Genomic DNA, 26,676 nt, shown 5'->3' on the forward strand with positions numbered 1-26,676 from the left:
CCCTTAGAGCATGTACGATGCAAGATGTTTAGGTGGGTGTTTAGAAAAATTAACCGGTTTTTGTTAAGCACTGATGCTTATTTAGACTAAGCGGATGCCTAACTTGGCACCTCCTCTATACAAATAAGCACTGATGCTTAAAAAAGTGCTTGGTTTATTTTCGAAATCGCCCGTCTTGACGTCTTGCATTATACATGCTCTTACGGGCCCCATCCTCGCTGCCGCCGGCTCCCGCTCCCGCGGCAGATGCCCTCCAAGTCAGGCTACCGCCACCGCTAGCCGCCGGAACGCCAATCCCGCAGCGCTCACCGCCCCCTCGTGCTCTCCGGCATCGACGCGCTCGCGCGCAGCCCCACCCCTTGCAGCAATGGGCGAGGCCTCTGTATGTCTACCGCCGCCGACCCCTCTCCGTCCTAGGAGTCAGCATCTCGCCGGAGACCGACTCTTCGGAGCTGGAGATCCTCGCTGTTGGGCGTCGGGCCGCCGGAGGCCGACTCACCGCCGCCATGGACCCGCCTGGTCCAAATGCTGCTGCGCTCGTGCCGCTCGACCAGCCACCGCCAACACCTCCCCCGCCCCTGCGCCAACCACCCCCCTGCCGCTCCAGTTTCTCGGCCCCTGTCGCGCGTGGCTTCTCTGCCCCCGCTGCCAACCTACCAGGAATTCAGATAAATGACCATCCGAACATAGGTTTGTTCTTTCCTTATTTTTTAGCTGCTGGATGGATTGCGTTTGCTGTTGTTCTTGCGACATCTTCGTATCTCGAGTAAGAATGGGAATGATATGTTCATGATCAGTGATATGTACTCCCTTCGTTACATAATTCTTGTCTCAAATTTGCTCAAAAATGGATGTATCTATTCTTAAAAGATGTCTAGATACATGTAAGATTTCGACAAGAATTATGGAACGGAGGGAGTATTTATTTTTCCATGAGTAGTGACTAGTGAGTACTACATGCACCCATTGATTTTATTAGAACACATGTATGTGCATATATTTTCATTTTCTGAATAACACAGGACAATGTGTTTTTGTTCTTGATGAATTTTTATTCATCAGCAGTGAATGGTTATTTCTCTCGTGAGTAGTGAGTGTTACCTGTATGATACATGCATGCTGAAAAATAACCCGGCATTCCTTTTCATTTATTTCTACTCAAGCTGCAACTAATCAGTTTCATACTTGCAAAATCATAGAGGGGGAGTAGTATTAATTATGTTCAAATCATGTACGGAGTATATATCTGCAAAATAGATTAAAATGAGAAAATAGTGCATTGGACAAATGGGTATTCCCATTGGACAACATGGATTTTTATCCATCCATATTTGTCCACAGGCCCCCAAAATAGACAAATAGTAAGGACAAATAACAACTCACCCTTAAAGATGCCCTAATGCCTTCGTTCCTGCATGATAAATCCGCTCCCTCTGCCCAGTGCGGCGGCGCTCGTCGCCACGAAACCCTAGCTTCGTGCCATACCTCCACCATCCAGTCTATGACAGCCTACGAAGCAATGGCACCAACGCCGTGCGTTCCAGGCGAGAGCCTTCCTGGTCTGGTCCATGGTGCTGTTGACCAATGCCCAAGAACAGAGGCGGAGGCAACAAGGGATCCTCCTGGTGCTTCTGTAATCCGGAGATTAAGACTGTAGGCAACGGCGCTGGCTCTCATTGGATCAAGACAGAAAACCAATTTCCATTTATGGCATTTAATTCAGCAAAGGTAGCCATTTGGAAGCAGCGAATGAGGCAGTTGTTGAATTATTGAAGCCTAATTCTTTTCTGCTATTAGACATGGTTATGAAGTAATCAGAAGACCGAAGTAAGGCCAGAGTCAAATTGCTAGCTTGTACAATATTTATAGAAAAGAAAGAGGCCGCAGTAGTGGTTTAGAGTTTAGGCACTTCACAGTTGTCAGGTAAAAAATTTAGCTGGTTTTCTGTGCTTCACAAGGACTAAGATCCTTGGCATTTTTCGTAGTACATACAGTGAGAAAGATCTTACTGGAAAATCCACAGAACTATTTTTTCTCAACATATTAGGGAAAACACCTTAATCACTAGAAAATCATATGGAACTGTTTTTTTTAACATATTTGGAGATTGCTGATAGGTGAACTGATGATAGGTAATACAGGTTCACTCATTTCATTTTTTTCTTGCTTATCATGCCCTTGCATTCATGTTTCTCTAAACTTTTGAGTTGTTATGTCACAGAAATAGAAATATGAGCTCACCACGATGCCACGTGGCCCTCTTGACATGTTGTGTTGTTTCAGTCAAGGATATGGACATTTCAAACCCCAATGTTTCTGAATATCTCCAGGCATGTTGATGATCAAAGACCCTTTTGAGAATATATAGTCAGTTCTTCTACGGGCTGCTCAGATTTACAGTACTTTGAGGAACTTTAGTATTGCTGAAAAGGTGAGATGAACCGTGTAGTAAAAAAAAATTAAACCATCTTATCATATGTTACAGATAGCTAACAAAGTGTTTTGCGTTTGCTAGGCTTGGCATCTCATTGACCCTGATGCTAAATGTGTTTTCGGAACATTGAGAAGGGTTGTTGTAAGAAAAAGCTGTTGTATCCAACTTCGACACCCATCTTCGGCCACTTCTGCAGACCATGAAATGCGACCACTGGTTTGACACAGTTGCTTTATCTGCTGAGTTGAGTTTCCATTTTCACATGAGCTACTCCAGCTTAGCCTTATACGAGTTATAACTGACCTTGACCCTGTAGGTGACATGGAAAATGGGTAACATATGTAAAAATGTTGAAGGACTCATGGTGTCACGTGTGTGATCCTTGTTGTTAATATTTTCGTATTAGGGATATTACTGCATTTGGTTGATGAGCTAATAAAAGATAGATCTTCCTGGTGAATAAGGGATCTACCTTGTTGTCTCACATAGGTGAGTTCTCCACCCAAGCGACTCCCCGGCTGAACTTTTGCTACAATTGTGAAACGGTGTTCTGTTCTCTCTTTGTTGGCATATCATTCAGGATGCAACATTTAGAGTTGCAGTTGGTATTCCTCATTTAGAAACTTAGGATTATTAGAAGTGACATATTTTTACGTACCGAAAGATGACACATATATTTGTTGTCTTTGTGTGTATATGAAGGTCTGTTTCACTCATTACAAAGTTGTTACTCTGCTGTGTCTAGCTATTGTTTCAATACTCCCTCCAACCCATATTACTTGTCTCAAATTTGTCCGAATATGGATGTATTTATGTTTAAAAAGCGTCTAGATACATGTAATATTTCGACAAGTAATTACGGCCGGAGGGAGTAGCTTTTTTTTTAACTCTTTTTTTTTGCAATGTTTGTATATTTGATGGACTACAAAATTCTTTTTCAGTTCCATTATCAGAAAAACTTATCCCCGGCATTGCTAGTTTCTTCTTATGCAGGTTCTAAAAGATCAGTTTACCGAGTTTTTTCTTCATTTAGGTTTTAGGATCCACAATGCAAATCAAAAGATGCAGAACTAGATTAAATTTTATGAGCTATGTCAGTATGTTACTTACATGATTTACGTAGAGTTATATAGGTCTCTTTGCTAAACTTCAGTTCTGTCCTGCGCTAGAAATTTGCTTGATGAGCATGGATAGGACTGAGAAACCTGTGTTCATTATCTTTGCAGCTTTCTCTTTGTTTTTCAATATCATTTCCAATTTTTCCTTGGGGAATTACATTCTGTTGTTGAATCAGTGATCCACAAAAGAGAAAAGCATTAGCATTATCATATTTGTTTGGCTAAATCATTATCATCGGGTCATGTTCTAATTCATGCTTTAAATCATTGTCCAATTTCGGTAAATAATATTAGGTATCAAATTGCTTGTTGAGTTACCATTGTCAGGACAGATGTTCTTGAATTTTTGCTTCTGAAGTGCTAGAGCATTTGCTACCAGGATACAACTAGTAAATTTTGCTTGATTTTTCTTTGTGGGACTGAAAATTAAAGAACCTTCGTGACTGACCATTGACCAAGCATATTGAACTATGGATTAGCTTCGTCCTCCTGGCCAGTCTCTCGCAGGGGCGGAGCCAGGCCTGGTGCTGCCTGACAAGGATAATCTACTAAGTATTTAGTTCATTAGTATGGAAAATTCACAACTATAGCACCATTAGTCCCATCTTAGCATCGTCCTTGTTCAGTTTCTGGCTCCGCCGCTGGTCTCTCGTGTAGAGAAAGCATGAGGGGTATCATGTTTTCACAACTGGACTCCCTTTGTAATATGTATCTGTGTTAGAGCATGTACAATGCAAGATGTCTAGTTGGATGCTTAGAAAAATTAACCGGTTTTTGTTAAGCACTGATGCTTATTTAGACTAAGTAGATGCCTAACTTGGCACCTCCTCTGTACAAATAAGCGCTGGTGCTTAAAAAAGTGTTTGGTTTATTTTCGTAAGCACCTGTCTTAGCACCTTGCATTGTACATGCTCTACTGTGTATGTTTAGAGGCAAGAAAAAAAGTGTTATGTTTACTGTTCTTAATCTCTGGCATGTTCAAGTTGTGTCTGTGTTGGTAGCCTCTTGGTTAGCATAATTTCATCATTTTTTCAGTCTAAAACAATACTAATGACTTACATGATGCAGCCAAGTCAAGATTTCAGGGGCAATTTTCTAAATTTTATTGCACTTTAATTTAAGAGTGAATGAATAAAAAAACTTTTGGAGTTAATTCCATTTTTACCCCTAATTTTCACTTTTGTGACACAATCTACCCCATTTAACAGAATTTCTACAAATTTACCCCATTTAAGCAAACTTGTGACACAAATTACCCTATTTAGTGTTATTCCCCATTTAAGAAAATCAAATCATTAGTTGTTTTGTCCAGAGGATGCGAATGAAGAAACTGAAGCAAAGCAAGAACGATGCTAATCTGGGACTGAGATCGATCCTGGATATCTGCAGATTCGGCTGAAATCGATTAGGCCTGTCCATAGGGTTTCGGTTAACAAACCGATCAAATAACAATTTCCTTTGCATAACGTGGGTTAACCGCTCGTGTGTGCTCGGCGCAGCCGCGGCCTCCTATGGACACATGACGGAAGATGTTGTGCAGCGACCAGCCTCCATCGAGTCACTCGGCAGTCGGCAGGGAAATGGATTTCATGAATTTTTGCACCCAAGGAGAGGAAATAAGCCAAGGAGGTGGCTGCGCGGCTCTTCCAGCCCCTTGCAAAGCTCAATTGACTAGAATGGCCTCCTTTCAAACGGAATGTCCAAAATGGTCTGACGAAAAGCCTGAAAAGAAACACTTGTGACCTCTTACCAATTGAGTTTTTCAATTGTGTTGGCTGCTCGGTCTACCGTGGTACACAAAGTGTCTTTTTGTGAGGAAAAAAAAAGTGCTTTCAACCAACTCAATTAGCAATAAGTGGTTTTCGTCATGTCAATTGACAACAAATGCTTTCCGTCAAGCCATTTTTGACATTCAACTTGAAAGGGGACATTTTTTGTCAATTAAACTGGCGAATGGGCTAGACGAGCAAAAAGTTCGAAAATAAGAGGACGCTGTTGTTCTCCGCGAAAGGTCGAACCCAACGCTGGGGCTTGCGCTTCGTGGTAGCAAGAAGTGTGCACGCCAAACTATCCAGGAACCCTTGCAAGGGGAATCTGATGTGTGTATTCGGGCTCTGGCCGCGTCACGGCTTTGGGGCCGACAAGAATCCATGTCAAGACAGATGCGCCACTCCCGGTCGAAAGCAGTAAATGGCACTGGCAAGATCTCTCTCCAATGGCGTCCTCATTTACCTCTATTTAAATTTCTCGGTCCGTAGTTTCATCCATTGCAAGCGTTCTTCTAATACTGTAGCCGATTCTCCCCGGCGGCAGAGTGTGTGCCCTCGCACAGAGCTTTGTTGCAATCTGATGGAAGGGTCTTCCATTAAAAAGTATTATCTTGAAACTCATACCTTCTTTATCCCTCTCGAACAAAGTATATCTAAAGCCTCCCATAAAAAGTATAAAAATAAAGCCACATCTCCAATTAAAGATAATAATCTTAATGTAAGTACAATAAAGATTACTATCACTTCCTGTTTTCACATAACATAAACATAATACTTCTACAAGCAGAACACAAATGTAGGACAGGACAATGAATTACATCAAACATGTTGGTAACAATGTTGAAAGAAACAATGGCCCCGTTCACAACCCTGCCTCGTTCTTGGCTGACTTATCCATGTATAGCAACCTTCAAGAATGGCAGGTTTTCACAGGCAAAGGCTGCGTTTGGCTGGAGTATACCTGGGCAAACCCCGGGCCGGGCTTCATAAAAGCCCGATGGCCAAACCTGAAGCCCGAGCCCGGCCCGGCCCGAAACACCGAAAATAGGCCATTTACGCATTAAAATAATTATTTTCGAAATAAATAAATGATATTTTATACCTATTTTTCCTAAAAATACCCGTTTTTAGCCATTTCAGGCTTTTTCGGGCTTTCAGGACGGGCTTGGGACTGAAAAGGGAGACCCGAGCCCGGCCCGGGATGTCGGGCTTCGGACCGGCCGGGCCGGGCCACCCATGCCAGGTATAGGCTGGACACAGTATTTGGATTTGTATAAATAGTATAAGCTGCATCACAACTACAGTTTTGACAAGATTTGAAGTCCTTCAAGTGATAGACGTTTTCCACAACAGTAACCTCTGGTTTTTATTTTGCAGTCTCTAGTGTTTTGACAATGTTCTTCTGGTTTATAGTATGGCTGAATGATTTTTTAAATCTCAATCAATCTGAGCCATTGCTTGCACAGAAATTTGGACCACAATGCTCATTTAGTTGGGGGCAGTAGTCCCTTTAGTCACCTTAGCCAGGGTAGATGACGTGGCTCGGTCTTCGATGGTTTTATGCACTGGAACAAGGCTCTCTTCAAATAAACTGAATCTTGAACCAGGGAGGAAACTGTTATTCATGTTGTATGTCTCTGTGGTTGAGATAATGGTTTCTAGAACTTGATGAATATGATCATAGGTGTAAAGCTTCTTCTGAAACTTGTCATAAACCTTGTGCTCGCTAGTAGCAATGATTATCTTCTTCCCTGACCCACAATTGCCAACAGAACCAATGACTCTCACAACCTGTGGCTCACGTAAAATCCTTTCGACATGCCCAAACAGATCGATCCGATGCATCAGTGACCAATCACCAGAGCTGTAATCCAGCAGCCTCCAAATCTCCAAAGTGCTACGAAGAGGGATTCTATTGCGAAGGTCTCGGACTATACAAAGTTGGTTCTCCATCTCCACTAGGTGCTCTCCTTCTGACTGGGACCAGGAGAGCAGGTGCACTTCCGATGTCCAGAAGGGAGGTGATCGGACACATCCGAATGTCTCCTCTGCGACAGAAAATGTTATAACAGCAGCTCTTGGTCTTCTAACAGTAAGACAAGGATTGATCAACCAGTGCAGGAATCCATTGGCAAATACAGGCGGTATTTTGTTCATCTCTGAATGAGTAACTGCAGAAGCTGCAAACTGGGTCCAGCTAAAGGGTAGTCCTCCGGCCGCCGGCCTCCAGCAATCAGCTCCGGGCGTGTACACTTCACACTTGGTCGAGTCGTTGTCTGGAAAATACCCAAGGATCAACCTTACCACCTTGTACTCCCTTGTCCTGGCATCAAATCCCAGTCCAGCACTGGACTGACGTCCCCGGAAACTGTAAGGTGGCAGACGTTGAACTGCCCGTGTGGCAGCATTGAAAACAAAGAAAGCAGGCAGATCAGCATCATGGAGAAGGTTGAGTCCACAGCATGGTTTGGGCATCACTACTTCCACAGAGTCATGGCCCACACAGTCAAAGTTGAAGAGTAAGTCATATCTGGGGCATGACGGTGAGCATGAGTATACTGCGGTGGAGTCCAATCTTGCTGTGGGCGAGACCACAAGTAGCTTTGGTGGTGCAGGCACCGGTTTAGAGGTCGCCATGTAGAGGCTAAGGAAATCCTTCGAGGAGAACAGTGCAGCCCAGGAGCGGCAGACAGCTCGAAAGCGGAGAATGGATTTGACGGGGAGGCGAAGTAGCACCTCTAATATCAGGTCGTCAGGAAGCAACAGTGAGCAGACAGATACAACGGCCTTCTTCCTCTTGTTGTTGTTTGGGAACACTTCCGCTGTCATCCTCGCGGATTCGACATAGGATTGGATGATACTCTTTCTCTTGCTACCATGCGTCATGTTACCCTCAATATCTGCTGTAATTAATATGGCGAGAATGGTCTGCAGTGAAATCAACACGGGGGGACAATTTGGGTGTTAGCATAGTGAACATCCAGGCAAAATTTTATTATTTTGAAAAGCTTTGTGGTGAACTTAACCCCAATTTTGTTCTCAGTATGATAAACAGAGCAACAGACTGCTATTTGTAGTAGTGGTAGTTTTGGGTACTGGACATCAACACATTACAGGGTTCGTTGGGCCGCACCTTGGACAGTACATATGTGTATATCAACCCAATGTTTTTATTTGTAATTTTACCTTAAAAAATAAACTGGCTGCTCTTAAGGTGTTATCCCCATCCCTCCCCCCACCCCATGGATAATAATACAGTAATACTAATAACTTCAGGGGGGTTCAGATCGACCTTGAGCAAGACAGATCTAACTGGCTGATTACAACAAATGAAAGACGAGAGCAAAATGGGGTCTGGTTTACAAAGAAAAGAAAGGAGATAGTAAAAGGAACAAGAGATCCGAGCTAGGTAGGGCTTCTTAACAAGAGCTCACTCCAAGCGAATCCGCCAGAGGCGGAGAAGGAGGACGCCTACGACGAACAGTTCCTTAGCTGGCGACGCGGGCGAACGAAGGTGAGGTTACGGCGGCTCGGGCCTCAGGGAAAGGCTCGATTTTTCTCTCGCGAGGAACGGAAGAACAAAGGGAACCCCGTCTTAGTTATAGTTACTCCCTCCGTTCAATAAAGAGATTGGCTAACTCGGGAGTCGGGATTTCCTAGATTGGATCGGATGCCTTCTCCGAAACCGACGAGAGTTCCTTTTTTTTTTCTCTTTTAGTATTCTAATCTTTCCGAGAGGTAACAGTACGAGTTTTTTTTTCTTTTTTCTTTTTTGACAGGAAGAAACCGGTACGAGTTCTTTTTTCTCGTGGAGAAGAGTTGTTTCTTTTTTGTTTTTTTTAAAAGACGATTTTTTGCGGTTTGGAGGAGAGCGCGCGTACGAGACGAGACATCTAGGGGAATTTGAGGCGCGGTCCAATTTAGCATTCGAAATTGCAAACAGTCGTTTTGAATACTTGAACTTTTATTACTCACATACGGTCGTGGTATGGTATTTCTTCTAACAAACCGATCCCACCTGTAAGCCGTACTTTGCTGACTCGGTTTGACCATCACTTTTGCAGAAAACCCCTTGTCTATTTATTTTCCACCCGCGGCCTCTTCTTTTAGCCGGTAAAAATACCAAACTTCTTCCACACGATTTCCACGCGCCCTCCCCCTCGCCTTGATTTACCGAGCGTTCACGACTCAATCGCCACCACTCTGACGCGACTGAGACTAACACCGGCACCGCACGCTCCTCATATTGTTGCAGACTGGCCAACATCACGACTGTTGCCTCAGTGTCATGGAGTCGGAGGTCGTGTCCCAGCTCCTGTTTCGTCGTCACACAGGCGCCATGGTCGCGCTCGATGTGGGTTCCCCGGCAGAGGTCGTCTGTCATTTCTCCAAAATACTCGAGACGCGCCGCGGCGTGCAGCTTTTGCACACCTTTGCCGTCGTGAGACTCGTCGGCCGTGCTGATTCATTCTAGAGTAATAGCCGTCAAGCAATACTACTACCTGGTGTGGTATGGTGGATGCACGCGGTCGGAGCTATAGGAATTTAGCAGAGGCGGCGAACTCATACAGGAAGGGCCTGTCGGCCCCAGCGCCGCCACTCTCCCGCTACTCGTTCCCTAGCACCACTCCCTTTCCCATGCGTCCTTCCCCAGCGCTGCCCCTCTCCTATGCCGACCTCGTCCGACTGACGCAGAAGCAGTCGGCGTGTGCGGGTCATTCTGGGACAAGTTCAGCTATGAATACTACCGAATTCAGATTGTACGTTGTACGCTCAACAGTTTTTTTTTCTGCTTGATTTTGGTTAAACTTTCGGTCCATTTTGTCTGCAAATTTATTTCTTCCTTTTGTACTCCATATAACGTAGTAATTAAGATTTCCTGTTTTGGTGCTGAAATTAAGAAACAAGACTTAGAAAGTTACTCCGTCCGAATCATAAAGATTGACACGGATTTGAATTAGCTCTACCTCAAAGGCGCGCCAACCTTTATAGAATAGAGGGAGTACATGTTACCTTTCCTGTTCCAACCACATTTTTACCCAGACTGACCCTATACCTACATCAGCCTTTCCAAGTTAGCTTCTGGAGTTCCAATTCAATCAAATACATCAAGGAGTTTAATTATGTTATTTAATTCCTATACTCGACCCTAGTTGCCAAAACAAAAACAAACAACGTGTACAAATATGACCTTCTTCCTAAATTTCACCGAACGAAATACTATTGCCCTTGTATAATTAGAAATAAAATGAAACAAGCAAAAGTAAAAGTAAAATCAAAGAGAGATTTCAAAAACATGTTATGTGTCAAAGATAAATTAAATGTAAAAAAAGTTGTTTGCCACAACTTCTTGAGACATTGAATAAGTCGCTGGAGTTTGCTAAGATGCTGGATAAAAAATAATATATGTGCTTCTAATACTTGTGATGTTATTGATGCAAATATACATACTAAATTTCTAAAGCTTATATTTTTACAATTTGCAGATAACTGTAGGTTCTTTTTCAGTTATTTGCATTTTTTTGTAAACAGCAATCTCATATTTACTTATTCTATTGATAGTATCAATTTGATTACAAAAACAAATCATACAAACATCATTTCAAACTATCTATAGTTAGAACATGTCCTAAGTAACAATATTTCTTAATTTGTGTATCAGTATGTAAAAGTAAATATGATACATAGGAGTATATCTTTATATCAGTACTAACTGGGCCAAGTCAAGAATTAATACATTTCATGACCATGTATAATTGATCTGCAGAAGATGATAGCATAGGTCAGTACTCACCGTAGCACGTGGAGGTTCGACAAATAATAGGTCTATATATATATGGAACACTCTCCCATGGTAGGGCTGAGTAATGCACTGTGGCTAGGAAATTCTCAAAGCCATCCAATCAAGGGAGTGAAACTGAAGCCTGAATGTCGAGTGCCCTTGCCCACAGGCATAACCTTTGGCCTTCTGTGCATGTTCTTATATGTTCAAGGGAATCAAGGTATGACTGAATGAAGCTTTCACTCTCAGTCAATCTGAGTCACTAGTTGCAGATAAGCTTGGACTGCATGACTGATATTTAGCTTGGAGGCTGAGTAAGATCTCTCAAGTCGCCTTAGCTAGCCAGGGTCGTAGATGACAAGGCTATCTCTTATTCTCTTCATCTGTTTTATGCACCGGAGTAAGGCTCTCTTCGAATAAACCGAATCTTGAACTTAAAGGGGCCATGCTCCCAAAAGATGTGCGCGTCTCCGTGATCGAAAGAATGGTCTCTATAGCTCCAGACCTAGTGTCATATGTATGGACCCCTTTCTCAAATGTATTGTGAATCTTGTGTTTGACAGTAGCAATGATAATAATCTTCTTCCCTGACCTGCAGTTGCCAATATAACCAATAACTCTCGCAACCTGCGGCTCACGTAAACCTCTCGCTACGCACCCCGACAGATCAACCCGACGATCCAAGGACCAATCACTAGAGCCATAATCAAGCAGTTTCCAAATCTCCAAACAGCTACCGTAAGGGTTCCGGCGAAGGTCTCAGACTATACACAGCTGGTTATCCATCTCCACTAGGCGATCCACCGATGGCAAGGGCCCGGTCCAGAAGGGCTTGTGCACTTCTGATGCCCAGAAAGGTGGTGGCCGGGCAAATCCGAAGGTCTCCTCTGTGACAGAGAAGGATATGACAGAAGCTCTTGGCTTACTGATGAAGGGCGAAGGCCTGATCAACCAGTGCAGAGATCCGTTTGCAAACACAGGCCGTAGCTTGTACACGGCTGCGTCCATAACAGCGGCACACGCAATCCTGCGTAACCCGAAGGGTACTCCGGTGGCAGCCGGCCTCCAGCGATCCTCGCCATTGCCGGTGTAGACCTCGCAATTGATCGTCTCCTTGTCATGGGGCATCCCATTGATCAGCCTCACCACCTTGTAATTCCTTGTCCGGGCATCCAAGCCCAGTCCAGTAGAGGAATAACTGGCATCAAAGGAAGGTGGCAGGCATGTGACTTCCCGTGTAGCTGCATTGCAGAGGTAGTAAGCTGGCAAGAAGTCGTGCTGGAGAAGGGTTAGGCCATGGCACGGCACGGGGTTCACCACCTCCATGGAGTTGGCCGGGGCATTGGCCAGGGTGAACAGCAGGTCGTTTTGGGGGTTTGATGGCGAGCATGAGTACACCGCCGTGGAATCAGATTCTGTTGGTGAGACGAGGAATAGTTTTGGTGTTGCTGCCGACGGCGCTGTCTTGGCCATTGCAGTGTGGAGGAGGTGAAATTCCTCGGAGGAGAAGATTGCAGCCCAGGAGCGGCAGACGGCACGGAACCGGAGGATGGATTTAACCGGAAACCGTAGAAGCACCTCTGTCAACATCTCTTCCGGGAGCAACGCTGCAGAACTGGATACAGCAGCCGTCATCCTCCTGCCACCCCCAATGTTCGATCGATCGGGATTCATCTGGTCTGCAGTAAAATTGATATTCGTTTAATTTGATTTTGCAAATAATAAATTGAGTGCTAAGATGTTCACAAAAAGTATGCAGTGGTACTGCCGTACTGGTGACGGGCCAAAAACACAGATCGATGATTCACCGAAGAAAATTCAGCTCCATCAATTTTCAATAATAAGAGAACTTGGACTTCTAAAAAAAGAAGAGAGATCTGGTTCTTCACAGCAAGGAGAAGACCAAGATCTGGTTGCTAGCGAGAAAGGAAAGGAAGACGAACCCTTGAGTCTCGGAGTTCCTTCAGTTGAAGGTTTGGCGTCCGGCATGGAGAAGAAGGGTTTACGTACGGCGGCTCAGGCAAACACCTCTTGTTTGGCTTGGAGCGGGGAGCCCGGTGACCCGGTCCTTTATTAATGTTGTTTTATTTTCCTCGAAATCGTGCGGCTAGAATCAAGGGAGTATATCTAGAGAGAAGACAGGATGAACCGGCTAAAAACTGTTGCGATTGGAATCGATTTCCTCTTTACTTCAATTCGGCAAATCCGGAAACCCCTATTGGAACAGAGTTCCTCTGGGCTTCGGCAAAGCCGGAAACTGAGGTACCAGTGCAGGCGTCTGTCAGAGATTGAACAAAAGGGACCCTCAGCTGGATAGAGCCATGAATTTGGTCCTTGTATCATACTACGTGGCTTGGCATCGGTCTGTGGAAGGAACGGGAAACTAGCCCTTGATCTCCAAATTCGACTCAGTAACAAATTCTTTTGACAAGTTCAGCTATGAATATTAGTACGAAAAATTCAAATTTTCTATGAATATTAACAATTGAATTTTGGTATTAAATTTTGAAGTGATATTCTAGACGATCGGATGTCGGTCATTGGGAGTAGCAAAAGAGTGTCGTGCCAAAAAAACAACAAAGAACTAATGCGGCTCGTTGTTGTTGCAGAACATTATCAGAAGAAGCCATTAAACTGCACAGAGAAAGGGGCGTACTAATAACAAGTAAACAGATGTTGGTCAAGGTTTGGGAACAATGTAATCCATCCAAATACTCCCTCCGTTTCATAAAGATTAGCGTATTTTGTTTCGTTAAGACAACGCTTTGACCGATGAAAACTCTATTGATATGTGTTTTTTCATACATGAAATTTATAGCAATGGATTCGTCTTTAAAAGTTCTTGCTAATGATCATGATTTCATATCTTATAACGTACATATTGATAGAGTAATTTTTAGTTAAAGGCTTGTCTTAACGACGCCAACTTTTGTGAAAGGGAAGGAGTACAACATACATCCGAGAGATCAATCTCGACTAATCAAGCAGAGGCCTTGAACCCCATGCCAACGAACGGCCCTCCGTTGTTCCGTTCGAAGCAGTGGTTGCGGATCTCGGCGTTGTTCCCCTTGGCGCCCTGCCGATGCGCCAGCTTGCTCATAGAATTACTGAACTGCCTAAAGAACCACTCCTGGTCACCCGCAAAGTCTTTCACCTTGCTCCTGGTGTTCACGTCCAGGAGGAGCGCCATGTCGGAGCTCAACACCCCGATGCCCCGATAAAGGTTGGTAAAATACTTGTTGTCGAACTTCATCGGCGTTGTCACGTCCAGGTCCTGCCGCCTGTCGGCGTTCACGGTGCAGTTGTCCAGGAGCCTCTTGACGAAGCCATTGGTGTTGATCTCCTCGGAGGAGAAGCGGTTCTCGAAGCTTCCGCAGCCGGCCTCGCCGATGGTATGCGCGCCGGAGAGCGCGACGAGGTCGGTCTCGTCGAGCCCCCGGCTCCGGAAGGACTGGACGAGCTGGTGCACGTCGAAGTCGGGCCGCGGCAGGGCCTCGACGTCCTGCCTCCGGGCCGGCGCGATGCTGTCGCGCCGGCCCAGAGGCACCTCGTACCGCGGGAGGCCCGACTGCAGGACGGCCTCCCGGGTGGCGAGGTTGGTGATGTCGGCGCAGGAGACGGTGGGCCCGCACGCGCGGTGCACCTTGGCGCGGATGCTCTCGATGAGGTCAAGCGCGCCCTGCTGCAGCCCGGCGTTCTGGGGAAGTATGTCCTGCTCGCTGTTGGGCCCCGTCAGCAGGATCGACGCGTCGCAGCCCTACAACCATGTTGTACTACTCGATCAAATAATTTATTTTTCCATTGCACCAAAATAACCATGTTTCACAGGAGATAGCGGAACAAACCCGAATTCGAAAAGAATTTGCTGGGGGGAATTTGGGGATGTACCTGAGGGAAGCAGTCGTTGAAGGTGAGGCGGAGGAGGCCGGCGGTGATGCCGGGGTCGCTGCGACGCGCGTTCCGCACGGCGGTGCTCACGTTGTTGAGCAGGGCCGGGCATTTGTGGTCGTGGAAGCCATAGGAGAGGCCGTCGTCCTCGGTGGGCAAGGAGATTAGCGGTGGCGTAGGCGCGGATAGAGCTGCCGGGAAGAAGAGCAACGCTGTAAGGATCAGGCCCATGGGCTTGGCCAACACTGCCCTGCAGCTCCACGCCATCGGTCGATCCTACAGCTAGCTGTGCTGTGCACTGTTTTGGTAGCAAGATGCTAGCTGCTATTTATGACAGAAAGGCAGTACTTTGGCAGCATCTGGTTCAAATAAACCAGATCTAGTTGGAGAGAGAGAGCGCACTGTGGAACTGTGGATCGAGTGGTACTAACTGACAAGCTACCTTGCAATGTGGCATATGCACCGGATGAAATGTTTTTTTTTTGGTGCCAAAAAAAAAATTATCGGATGAAATGTTAACTACATGTGCGCGCGATGCAAGTTTTTCGAGAGTTGACTGCGGGAATTAGAGTACAGCTAGCTACTGGCTACACGTTACATGAGAATTATTAATCAACTCTGGGATTCCATCGACGACATCTCGATCGACCGAATATTACAATTAAGTGCAGATATTACAAAGTAAGATGTATATACAAACCAACAGCCAGATCGATCGAGCAACGGCGCTAGCAAGCTACCTGCATCGAACCTTCTAATTAAAGCACGTTGACTGTTGACCAAACGTCGACAGAACCACACGCTAGCGCATGCATTCCATAACAAAAACCAGCGCGCGAGCCGCGCGGGTGCATGAAAGACAATCTGCATGCGGTGGCTGTTGTGTTATCGTGTAAATTGGTACGGATATTTTTTCGCTTCGAATCCGCATCCGTAGATTTGGTATGCAACTTTAGAAATCTGCCGGATGCGGATGTGAATATTGGTCAACCGGATATCCCACATATATGGTATTGCTAATACGTAACGGATGTGGAGTATCTGTTAATCTTTTTACGGATTATACGATGTTCTCAATTAGTTTATCCGATAAAATTACCTCGTTTTCCTACTCCCGGATGCCCCCGTTAGTCCATCAGCCCAAGTGTCCTAACTTACCCTCCCGTACTCAACCTATATAAAATACTAGTGGAAATGCTCGTGCGCTGTCACGGCCTACACACGTGGTTTAGCATGACATTGTTGTGATCGTTGCACTTTTGTTTGTGCAGTGTCATCATTTGCTACCCTTCAGAGCTTGTTTCTTTGGCTTTTTGTTGTAGGATGCCAGAAACACATGAACTCCGACGATAGAACTGAGGTTAATGAAACAGATAACAATATTGATATTAATGAAACAGATAACAATATCGATATTAATGAAACAGATAACAATATCGATATCTCTCATCTCACCCAACTCTCTCCCCGACCATGCATCGGCGCCGGCCATCTCCGGTTTCGTGTTAGCTTTTTCCACCCTGTTGGTGTCCTTCTTGACCATACAGACTGTTTTATTTGTGGCGCATGCCGCCGCCGTCGTGTTGGCCGATGCGACCATCGACTTGGTCGGCTCAACCATTCAGGAGCTCGGCCGCCGTCTCCTGAGCTCTGCTCGAACATCCGGTTTCGTTGCTCGGTCATTTATAAACATATATATTCCATCCATATTTCAAATGAGTTGATTATAATTGAAATAATTTTGTTTTGTTTTATTCATAGTAAATTATTTAACTAAATTATTCCTTCCGTCCAATATTAGTTGTCGAAATATTACATCTATCTAGATGTATTTTAGTATATGGATACGTCTATATTTTGACAAATTTATGACATCTAATATTGGACGAAGAGAGTATAATATTTCATTTTAGTTTTTCATGTCTTTATACATTAATCATGTGCATTAGTCACAAATAGCAGCAACTCTTTTCATCTTCTCCATCCTGTCTCAACAGCCAGCGTCTATCTACTTTGTGTGTGACCCTGACCCTGCCCCAGCCCAGCGGAGAGCGCCCAACGCCGCTCCTGCCCCAGCCCAGCGCCGCCCTTACCTCTCCTGGGCTCCTGGCTCTCTGTCCAACGGCTCCCCAGCCCCAGCCCCACCTTCCCTGTTCATAGCCGCCTCCCTGCCCCTGCTCGCTGCCGCTGCCCGCTACGCCCATCCTCAGCGCCGTGTCCGCTCGTCCCAAGCCCCAGCACCACCGGTATCCTAGTCTCCTCCCCTACCGATTCCCCTCCCACTCCCTCCCTCTCTCTCTCGCTCTCTCTCTCTCTCTCTCAATCCCGAGTACAAATACAAATCGGCAACGAAGGCAGGCTGAATCTCGTTCTCCCTCTGGTGCCTGTGAGGTAAGAGATATTTCCCCTTCATGTTGTGGTTATGGTTAAGAAATGATATATGGAAGAATGTCACAAACTAATTTTCTCAGATGAAAAATATAGGTATAAATCTTTACAAATTCGAAAAGCAACGTAGGCTGTTTGCTTTAAATCTATTTTAAAATGTATGAGAAACATTATCTGGTACATGTCTAAAATACTTTAAATAACAAACTTGCACAACTAACTAATTGCAAGAGGCAATTAATCAAGGGCCATCATGCGTTGAGAACTTCTTTATACACGATGTTCTTCGTGGTAGATACCAAGGTTGTCTTTTGTTTCTTTGGTTTACTTTTCTGTGACTTTTTTGCATTCTCATCATTCTTCACGGCTAGGATTTTTATATTCCTTCTTGCTGTTGCCCTCGACAAGGCCACATACAACTGGCCGTGGGAGAAAATCGGTTCCGGTAGGTACACGCCGACAATTGGGTAGTCTGGCCTTGTGCCTTGTTGATTGTCATTGCGAAGCTCAGCCTTACCGGGAACTGCTTCCTCTTGAAACGGAATGGGAACATTTCATCGTCGGATGGGCAGAGTGGAATCCTAGGAAGGAACACCCTCTTCCCAGCTTGCTGTCCTAGCACGATCTCGGCATCAATTGCATTTTTTTGGAATCCACGTACTATGAGCCTCGTGCCGTTACACAATCCGTTAGCCGGGTCAATATTCCTTAGGAGTATAACGGGGCAGTTGATCTTCAATTTGAGAACGTGTGGAGGCAGCCCGTTCGGGGTAAGTGTGTTCAAGAACTCGGGAGGGTAGTAACCGTGTGGATCATCCTCCGCACTGTCGAAGCTATGGTAGATCCTTTCCTCTCCATTGAAACGCTCTATCATTCGCATGTTTATATTGTCGACGTTGTCGTTCTTCGTCGTGAGGATAGCTCTAGAAGTAATATAGTTCGGGTCGGTCATGCTGGTGTTCAAAGTTGGGAACACATGGTCGATCAACCTCTCTATGTCACTCTCCTTGTCAGTAGATGTCACACACACATCTTCTGGAAGCCGAATGTTTCCTTCTCCATCGGCCTCCTCGGTGCCATTGCCGACACGCAATAAGAAGTCGGCGAACCACGGGTCGCTATGCGCCCTCATGTTTGTCACGAGTTTGAGATGGCGCATCCTCTCCCATAGGTATGAACTGCGTAGACTCACGTCGATTATCTGTCCTCGTGTGCCCTTCCTCACGACCGAAAGCACTTGCCTGAAGTCACCGCCGAACACGACGGTCTTCCCCCCGAATGGACGGTCTCGTCGGCCCATGATGTCGCGCATGCTATTGTCTAGTGCCTCGATCGCCTGACGCTTGGTCATCGTGGCCTCATCCCATATTATAAGCGAAGCCATCCTCAGCAGCTTGGCCGTCCCACTCTGTTTTGTGAAGTTGCATGAAGCGCCATCTACTATGTTAAGGGGTATCTTGAATCTCGAGTGGGCGGTCCTGCCTCCTGGCATGATTGAAGCAGCGATACCTGCTGTTGTCGTCGCCACTGCTATCTTCTCCTCACCTCTGAGCTTAGCGAGCAAGGCCCTATACATGAATGTCTTCCCGGTGCCTCCTGGCCCATCGACAAAAAACACTCCTCCGGTGCCGCTGTCAACAGCCGCAAGTATCTCATCGTATGCAGACCTCTGCTCAGGGTTAAGGGAGGACGCCAGAGAAGCGTCCTCAATGTCGACCGCGATACTGGACTCCTCGATGATTTCCCTAGCCTCGCCTCCAGTGTCATCGTATGTTTCGTCCATTTTTAGAAGAGGGAAAGACGTTATTTCTTTGCCCATGGACTGCAGCATGCTTCTGATGTCAAGCAACACCTTTTGCTCCACTGCGATTGGGCAAGTGATCGATCGTCTATGGTCATCTGACATTCCTTCGAGGTGCCTATCCCAGAGACCACGCGGATCGCCGGGCTCGCAGAATACCAATATTGTTGCGAAGAGCCTTCGGAGTGATGATGGCATCGCGAATTGCTCCGCCTCCGTTAGGCACTCGTCGAGTGCGTTGTCAGCCTCAATAAGACCCCTCTTTTCCGCAGCCTCCCGAAATGTTTCACATAGGTTTCCTTCAACCGTTCGTATGTCTTCGAATGAAGTAGAGCCTGCAACATGATTAAGCAGCACCCTCAGATAGTATCTATCTCCCTCTGCAGGATGGGTTGACACGATTCGGCCTACTTGGGGCCGTATTTTCCTTTCCTTCCAATATTTATCTCCTGCCTGCCATGTAAACCATTCTGGAAATTCCTTGTATAGTATGGTTCTTGCCTTCTCGTATTTTTTGTTGGCCTCAAAGTACTCTGTTAGCATGGATTTTGATGCTTTCTCCCGAGTGGCTACGTCTCTAAGGTCCTCTTTCGCGTTGAACGATACCATATGCATACCTGGAAGATGAAGCGGCAGCTGTAGGACCGATGGCGAGTTATCATAGAGGTTGAAGCCAAAGATCCTCCACAAAGCTTCTGGTGGAGTAATCCACCTCGCATCAATATATCTCTTGATCTCGTCGATGTTGCCGTTGTTGTCAGGCTGCTCAAAATTCATCGATGTTTGATCTCCTCCCTTGTAGATGTACTTGTAAATATACTTCACTGCCTTGATGCTGGAGCACACCTCGACGTTAATGTGGCAGTTGAACATACGGAGGAGGTAAGGGTTGTACGGCACGACCCATCTGTTATCTAGCGTCTGACCTCGGACATGAGCGTTGTGACCGTTGTCCCGTCGATGATACACAGGATAAGAGTCCTTCCCCTGGATGGTGGTACTGTTGAACGGCCTTGGGTAGCGGTTCTTACACAACCCGTCCTTCATGCATATGTTGTTTGGCTTAAGAACACCACACGGGCCGTGCATCATGTGCTTGACGACCATGGCGTAAAGTTCTGGGTACTTATTCTTGTCCGGGAGCTCGGCCGAGATTAGACGGTCATATTGCTCCGGCATCGTCAGCTTGTATTTAGAATCCATGATAAGAAGGAAGTGGGCATGTGGGAGGCCTCTCTTCTGGAACTCGACCACGTAAACATATGCCATGACAACGCCGAGGATGTGTTCTTTGAAAAGCATGTCTTTCATGGCTTGAAGCTTAGCTTTGAATACCCGTACGACGAGGTCCGGTCTGTCCTGAGGAGTCTGGCCGGGGAACAGCTCGTTGACTATCTCCTCCCAATTAGGGTTGCAGGTCATCGTTAGGAAGATGTCTGGCTTGCCGTACTTCTGCACCAAGGCCATTGCGTCCATGTGCCTCCTCTTCATACATCTGTCCCCTCCTTGGAATGACCATGGGAGCACCGTCCTTTTACCAACCTCGCTCGCTCGAGTCTCCCCTGCCGCTATGCTATCAACGACGCCTTTGTATAGTTCAGCTCGAATTTGTGGCTGGTGTTCTCGGAACCAATTCAACCTGGTGCCCTCGATCTTTATGTACATGTCGACTGCGTACTGCTGGAATAGGCGTGCTCCGTGTAGTATCGGGTTGAATATCGCAGGACGCGTCTGTAACCTGTAGCAATAGTAGTCCCTAACAGATACGCACAGACGGTTACCCGTCTCTTCTGAAAAGCAAGGTGAGAGGATAGTTAGAAATTTATCATCGTGGTATAGAAATTGAAATGCTAGATGATGTCGTAAAGACCAACCTGAATCGTCGTTGTCTCTTGACTGTTGTCCTAACTCCCAATTCACACCTCGTTTGGGGATGTTGGGATGCCACCCGAGCTGCCCCTTTGGGAAGAAGAGGGGGTATGAGAGTGGGTCATAGCAGCCATGTGTAGCCCGTATGCCGTACCTCTCGTCGTTGTCTCCGTACAAAGTGATGCTGCGTTCGAACCTCCTCGCCAGGTCGGTGCCCTCCACCCAGATAGCGGCCACCTCTGATGCAATTGGAGTGTTGTATGTCCGTTGATCTAGCTTCTTGTCGGTGTTCAAGTCGATGCGGTATTCCGCGAGGCTGCCTGCATGGGCGCCTAGACTCCTAAACGTCTGGGAGTAGGGGTTTCCTCTCATGATGTTGGCCACCTTTTTGACTACATCTTGGTCCAGGTTCTTGGTAGCCTCATTGCGGTGGCTTAGATTGGGGTCGTCATCATAGAAGTAGAGTTGTAGATGTTCGGGTTTCGAACCAACCCCGAAAGAATGCACATTATGGTACATCGTTCCGTGCGCCCGAAACGTGTACACCCCGGACCTCATGTTTGTGTAGTTGTTGTCAAGGCTGACACCGAGTGTTGTGAAGGAGAAGTGACCGTTGAAGAACCTAATGCTGTCACAAAAATGACGTGAGTCCGCATCAGCGCTAGACCAATGCCTCATAAGCTCCGGGATGGGCTCTGGATCTGGGTCTGCCAGCTGTATCTGCCCATTCCGACAGCAAAATCCTTTGGTCTCATACTCAAACTTCTTGGCCCCGCAGTGATCGCAGTTCGCAGCGTGCTTCAGGATATGTGTTCTGTCTGGAATATTTGAGTAGACGATGTCCAATGGGTCAATGCTATCGCCTGCCAGAGCTGCATCTGTTGGTCCGTCAATGTCCATGTCCGCGGAACCTGTAGGCATTGAGATAGAGATTCTTATAAGAGAACAACTCATTATCTTATAATATAAATTGGTGAGATTTGAAGGCTGGGGCGTACATTCACCGGCAAACATGTAGTACTCATCATCCATCAAGTCATCGGAGGAGTCGTCCTTGTCCATGATATCCCTAAGGAAGGTTTCCTTGTCACCTGCAATGTGATCAAGCTTAACAAAAGATAAAATCTGGGTATAAGAAGCGTACTTGCCACTAATTTGATTATTACCGTCGGTTCTGATGGTGAATGATGGCGTGTTGGATGATGGGCTTGCTGGCGATGAAGCACCTGGTTCTTTGGCAATGGATGCTTGTGTGCTTGATACGAGGTTGGCTTCATCTGGATCAGGGTAGGGCATTGCAATGGACTGGGCGCATGGGGTCTTCCTCTTGGTTGCAAATTTTTCATTACGTCGTGCTAGCTGTGCCTGTCTCTCCCCGGCTGGTATTGTCTGCCTTTGTGCTCTTCGCTGGGAATTTATGCCTTGCCTATCTTAAACTGAAAGTTTTTTCCTGGTAGCCCTCTGTTGAGCATTCCTCTCTTCAAACGTCTTATTTTTCATGGAGTTTGTTGTATGTGCATTTTTCTCCTCCCTCTGTTCTCTCTTACGGGCATTAATCTCCTCCCTCTGTTGGGGTGTAAGGCTGGCTCTTCTTCTGGCATTAGAGGCTCTCTCACGGGCATTAATCTCCTCCCTTTTCTCGGGTGTAATGCTGGCTCTTCTACGTGCATTTGTTGCCTCCCTCTGCTGCGGTGTAATGCTGGCTCTTCTACGGGCATTTGTTGCCTCCCTCTGCTGCTGTGTAATGCTGTCTCTTCTACGGGCATTTGTTGTCTCCCTCTGCTGCGGTGTAATACTGGCTCTTCTACGGGCATTAATCTCCTCCCTCTGCTCGGGTGCTATCATACCTCGTCGAGCTTTGTCATGTTCTCGTCTTGCTCGATTTTTCTCCTCTCTCATATTGTGAGCTGTATCATATTGTGAACAATGTGTTGGGCTCGTAACGTCAATTTGAACTGGCATGTCCTGATCATCATCACCTGAGTTTGGGCAACATTGCATTAGTGATATGGAAATTAGATTGCGTGCTCTTTTTGTTTTGGCATTGGTTATTAATTGTCGTATTTTTGAACATGTATAGTACTGCTTAATTGCTCCAGGTACTGGAAATTTTGTCTTCCTATATGGACGTCAAATGATGTGCTGAAGTATGTGTCATCAATTCGTGAGCAGTTAAAGGTTTGTTACAACTCAGAATTTGGTTATAATTTGGTTGTATTGGCTAAAGCTGAGTCTGATTTCTCTGATCATGAGGATATGCCCTCTATTATTGAACAGAAATAGCAACGGAGGGGAACAGAGAAAAGAAAAGCTTGTAGGAGAGGAGATAAACCTTTTGCCGATGCTGAAGAATTGTTTGCCGCCATGGAGTCGTGGATTGAAGTTGAAAGTGTTGGATTGTGGTGTACCTACACCCACCACGCCTGGATCTAAAGGCCAGGGCCTGGAGGTGTTGCCAAAACCTAGTAGGATTAGGACTCGGCCAGGGCGTCGGAGGGGTTGCCTAAACTTAGTAGGATTAGGACTCTGTCAGGCGCTTGAGGTGTTGCTTAAACATAGTAGGATTAGGACTCCTATATTTTGTATTTTGGAATTTAGACTTATTTTGGCTGCACCAGTTGATAAGGTCGGTCCTAGTATTATTTTTGTGTGTATGCATATATTATTTTGTTAATATTTTTTTGCTTGCATTTTTTTAATCAATGTCAGATCAATTGATAATGTTATCACTCTCACTGTGATTACTGTAAGCTTAATGCAATACACGCACACGATGCATCAGTTCAAGATCTATCAAGTTGATGGAAATCGCTCCCGGACAAATGCTATTCTCAGTCTTTGGGAAATTTGGCATGAGCGCAACCGGTGGATCTTCAAGAGACTGACTGATCGCAACAGCGTTTCCTCGAGATCGTGTCTGACTCCATCTCCTTGTGGTCTTTGGCATTCACAGCTAATACCATGCAGTGAGATTAATTGGGTGTCCTTGCCTGGGTGCTTTTTTTGTATAGTTCAGTCTTCTTTCCCTGTTTAATTTCCTTCAAATAGCCTCCTTTTTTGTTTCCTTTCGTGCTTTTTTTTTATAGTACCTGTGTTTTCTCCTCCTTGAATGAAACAGAATTACTCAAAAAAAAAACATTCGGATTGAATCTACACAATTATGGTCTGACTTAGGACGTCTAGGTGGTATTATACAGCCCGTCATCTGCCAGCCGCAGAAAATGTTCCGCGTTGCAGGTATTTGGAGTACTGGAACACGCCTGACTGGCATTTCGGCAAGTATCATTGAATTCGACAAAAGAGCTCTGTGCAAGCGAAGTATCAGTGGTATGCGCAAAAAAAACAAGTATCAATGGGAACTAATTAAAAGAGAACATAGTGCCACAATCATCCAATCCAAGTGAAGTATCAGGTTATGGACAAAAACATCAGCATATGTAGTTTCTGAAAGCAAAGACAAACTAAACATTGAGTTTTAGATGAAGCTTCTTTATTGGTCTTTGTTGTGTTTTCATCCTCAGGTCTTCACATTCATATTGGTTTGGATATTCCTTATAGAGTTTATGATATCCAGTACACCGGCGGGCATGTTGACTTCGCATTCATTTTTCTTGAATGTCAGTAGCTTTCCCAAAATTTGTTTGCTTAGCTCGTATCCATCCTATACATTGTGAGATCAGCATGTCATGTGTAAAAAGGATAACAATTTAATGCTTATGATATTGACCTTTGAAAATGGCAGATTCAATTTTTCGTCCTCCCATGCGGACATGAAGAGGGTAATAAGATAACCAGACGATTCCCTATAACATAAGAATAAAATTAGTAACCAATGGCAAAATATAATAATGTATCATACATATTGAGTAAAAATGTTACCTGTTGTGAATTGGAATATTATTTATGATATGGTGGTGCCATAGGAAAATATTTTCATTCCATGTAGACCCAGGGCATGTCTTTGACATGGCTTTCGGTAAGTGTTCAGCAATCCATTGAAGTCTGGGCACATATTTTGCGTATGGGTTGCGTTGATAGATGGGGTCAATAGGAGTAGGGTCCAAAATGTAGACAGTTCTGGTATCTTTAGCTAGTACGAATAGAATAAATCCATTGTTGGATTGTATTGGAATATGAATCTGAAATAAAATTGATATTAGATGTATAGATTTTAAAAAATCCCTGTGTTGACATGTATATGAAAGTGGCCTCACCGTTTTGCAGGATGAAACATTATATTTGATACCAGGCCAGCTACAAACTGAACATGCTAGCTGTTCCACATCTAACTTTTTCCGGTAGTTTGGATGTCGTCCAAAATCAGTAATCATCTAGGATGTTATAATATACATATAAGTGTTTAGAAAGGTATGAGCAAATATTTAGCATGTATATAGACACAAAAAATACAGTTAATGTAAGAAATTACCCAAAATCGCATGTCAAGATAATGTTTCGATATCAATCTATTTCTTTTTTTCAGTGTTTGGATATCGTCAAACATGATCTTCCGTACGACCAAATTGAAGCAATCACGCTCCATGGGCAACTTTTCATTTAGCATTCCTTGCAACCTTTTGAGAGTCAAACTTATTGTATATGGGTCAGAGCTTTGTACCCACACTTTCCTGCAAATCATTATCACAAAGAAAATAAGATAATGTATATTATCAATTATACTCAATTACTAAAATAAAATTACATGCAATAAATGGCTTACTCTAAAGTTTCAGCAGAATTAATTGATTTGATGTAGTTACAAAGTCCGCCTTCTAACTCATGTACACTCATGCTAGAAACAACAGATATCGGTGATTGGTATCTTTTTTCAATAGATAATGAGTTCAATGGATTTGGCTGATTTTCCTCATCTAGGCTTTCGAACATCATAATATCATTTGGATCTCCCTCACTAAAATCACTTTCTTCAATCATTGTACTCGCTTGCGCCGTGTTTGTGTTCCAACATAATAGTACGGCAGCTAATTTATATCTAAAATCAATAATATTTTCCTGCAAAGCATACACAAATATTAGCATTTACTCTTATAACAATTAAAGTGGCACCCGCATATACATGTTTATCAAACAGAAGATTTATTTATTTACCTGTGTAATGGAATGTGTTAGTGCATGTCCGGTCCAATATTCCATGAATTTAAGCATAAATAGACCACAAGATGAACTGCATGTTTCGAACAAAATTGAGTACTCCACATGAATCACAATATTTCTCATATATGGTTATTAGTAAAAAAAAATGCTATATATACCTGTCTTTCGGAATTGGATTATGTAGTTGTTCTCTAATCGTCCATTTAGTAACATCGAAGTCTTTCCAATTATGTTTACTCAAGTTTTCTTGAGTTTTAAGAATGTCCAAATGATATTGTAGTCCTTGCAGCTGTAAATTTATTAGAGGTAGAAAATAATATACATAAGCGGAAGATCAATGTACAACATTTTTTTACAGAAAAGAGTTATAACTAACCGTATTAGTGAGGTCAACTCGATTATGTTCCCAACACAATGAGTCGAGTACTTGTATCTCAGACTTTTCAACATTGATACAAGCTAAATACCAATGCGAGTGCTCGATGTTTACTGGAAGATGAATCTACAATTCC

The 26,676-nt window shown here is 44.8% G+C and overlaps 4 protein-coding genes and 1 long non-coding RNA gene across 8 annotated transcripts; 1 reads left to right on the forward strand and 4 right to left on the reverse strand.

Moving 5' to 3' along the window:
- The first annotated feature begins 245 nt into the window (after window positions 1-245).
- On the forward strand, window positions 246-3,150 carry LOC106866222. Of its 2 annotated transcripts, XR_002963210.1 has the most exons (3): window positions 246-690; window positions 2,284-2,431; window positions 2,516-3,150. It is a non-coding gene; the product is annotated as an uncharacterized LOC106866222 (long non-coding RNA). The 2 variants fall into 2 exon arrangements; XR_002963208.1 differs by lacking the exon at window positions 246-690 and having other exon boundaries at window positions 697-2,431.
- Window positions 3,151-5,996: 2,846 nt separating this feature from the next.
- Window positions 5,997-13,279, reverse strand: LOC104582596 (F-box/kelch-repeat protein At3g23880). 3 transcript variants are annotated; one of them, XM_024459087.1, is made up of 3 exons: window positions 11,116-11,252; window positions 8,756-10,377; window positions 5,997-8,249 (listed from the first exon to the last, which is right to left on the reverse strand). In XM_024459087.1, the coding sequence occupies exon 3, from the start codon at window positions 8,205-8,207 to the stop codon at window positions 6,810-6,812; it is 1,398 nt and encodes a 465-aa protein (XP_024314855.1). In that variant the 5' UTR covers window positions 8,208-8,249; window positions 8,756-10,377; window positions 11,116-11,252; the 3' UTR covers window positions 5,997-6,809. The 3 variants fall into 3 exon arrangements, with proteins under 3 accessions (XP_024314855.1, XP_010231049.2, XP_024314856.1); XM_024459088.1 differs by lacking the exon at window positions 8,756-10,377 and adding an exon at window positions 13,047-13,279 and having other exon boundaries at window positions 8,011-8,249; window positions 11,116-12,782; XM_010232747.3 differs by lacking the exon at window positions 8,756-10,377 and having other exon boundaries at window positions 11,116-11,853.
- Window positions 13,280-13,928: 649 nt separating this feature from the next.
- LOC100842639 (peroxidase 2) lies at window positions 13,929-15,423 on the reverse strand. Its single transcript, XM_003565889.4, has 2 exons — window positions 14,992-15,423; window positions 13,929-14,860 (listed from the first exon to the last, which is right to left on the reverse strand). The coding sequence occupies exons 1-2, from the start codon at window positions 15,256-15,258 to the stop codon at window positions 14,084-14,086; spliced, it is 1,044 nt and encodes a 347-aa protein (XP_003565937.1). The 5' UTR covers window positions 15,259-15,423; the 3' UTR covers window positions 13,929-14,083.
- Window positions 15,424-17,519: 2,096 nt separating this feature from the next.
- Window positions 17,520-22,345, reverse strand: LOC100842946. Its single transcript, XM_010234826.1, has 5 exons — window positions 22,216-22,345; window positions 22,048-22,140; window positions 21,055-21,960; window positions 17,897-20,970; window positions 17,520-17,525 (listed from the first exon to the last, which is right to left on the reverse strand). The coding sequence occupies exons 1-5, from the start codon at window positions 22,343-22,345 to the stop codon at window positions 17,520-17,522; spliced, it is 4,209 nt and encodes a 1,402-aa protein (XP_010233128.1).
- A 2,195-nt stretch (window positions 22,346-24,540) lies between these two features.
- LOC112270808 lies at window positions 24,541-25,133 on the reverse strand. The gene is made up of 3 exons (XM_024459089.1): window positions 24,929-25,133; window positions 24,777-24,852; window positions 24,541-24,710 (listed from the first exon to the last, which is right to left on the reverse strand). The coding sequence occupies exons 1-3, from the start codon at window positions 25,015-25,017 to the stop codon at window positions 24,567-24,569; spliced, it is 309 nt and encodes a 102-aa protein (XP_024314857.1). The 5' UTR covers window positions 25,018-25,133; the 3' UTR covers window positions 24,541-24,566.
- Window positions 25,134-26,676: the final 1,543 nt, after the last annotated feature.

The sequence above is a fragment of the Brachypodium distachyon genome, chromosome 2 (assembly GCF_000005505.3).
Source record: "Brachypodium distachyon strain Bd21 chromosome 2, Brachypodium_distachyon_v3.0, whole genome shotgun sequence".
Classification (NCBI taxonomy): Eukaryota; Viridiplantae; Streptophyta; class Magnoliopsida; order Poales; family Poaceae; genus Brachypodium; species Brachypodium distachyon.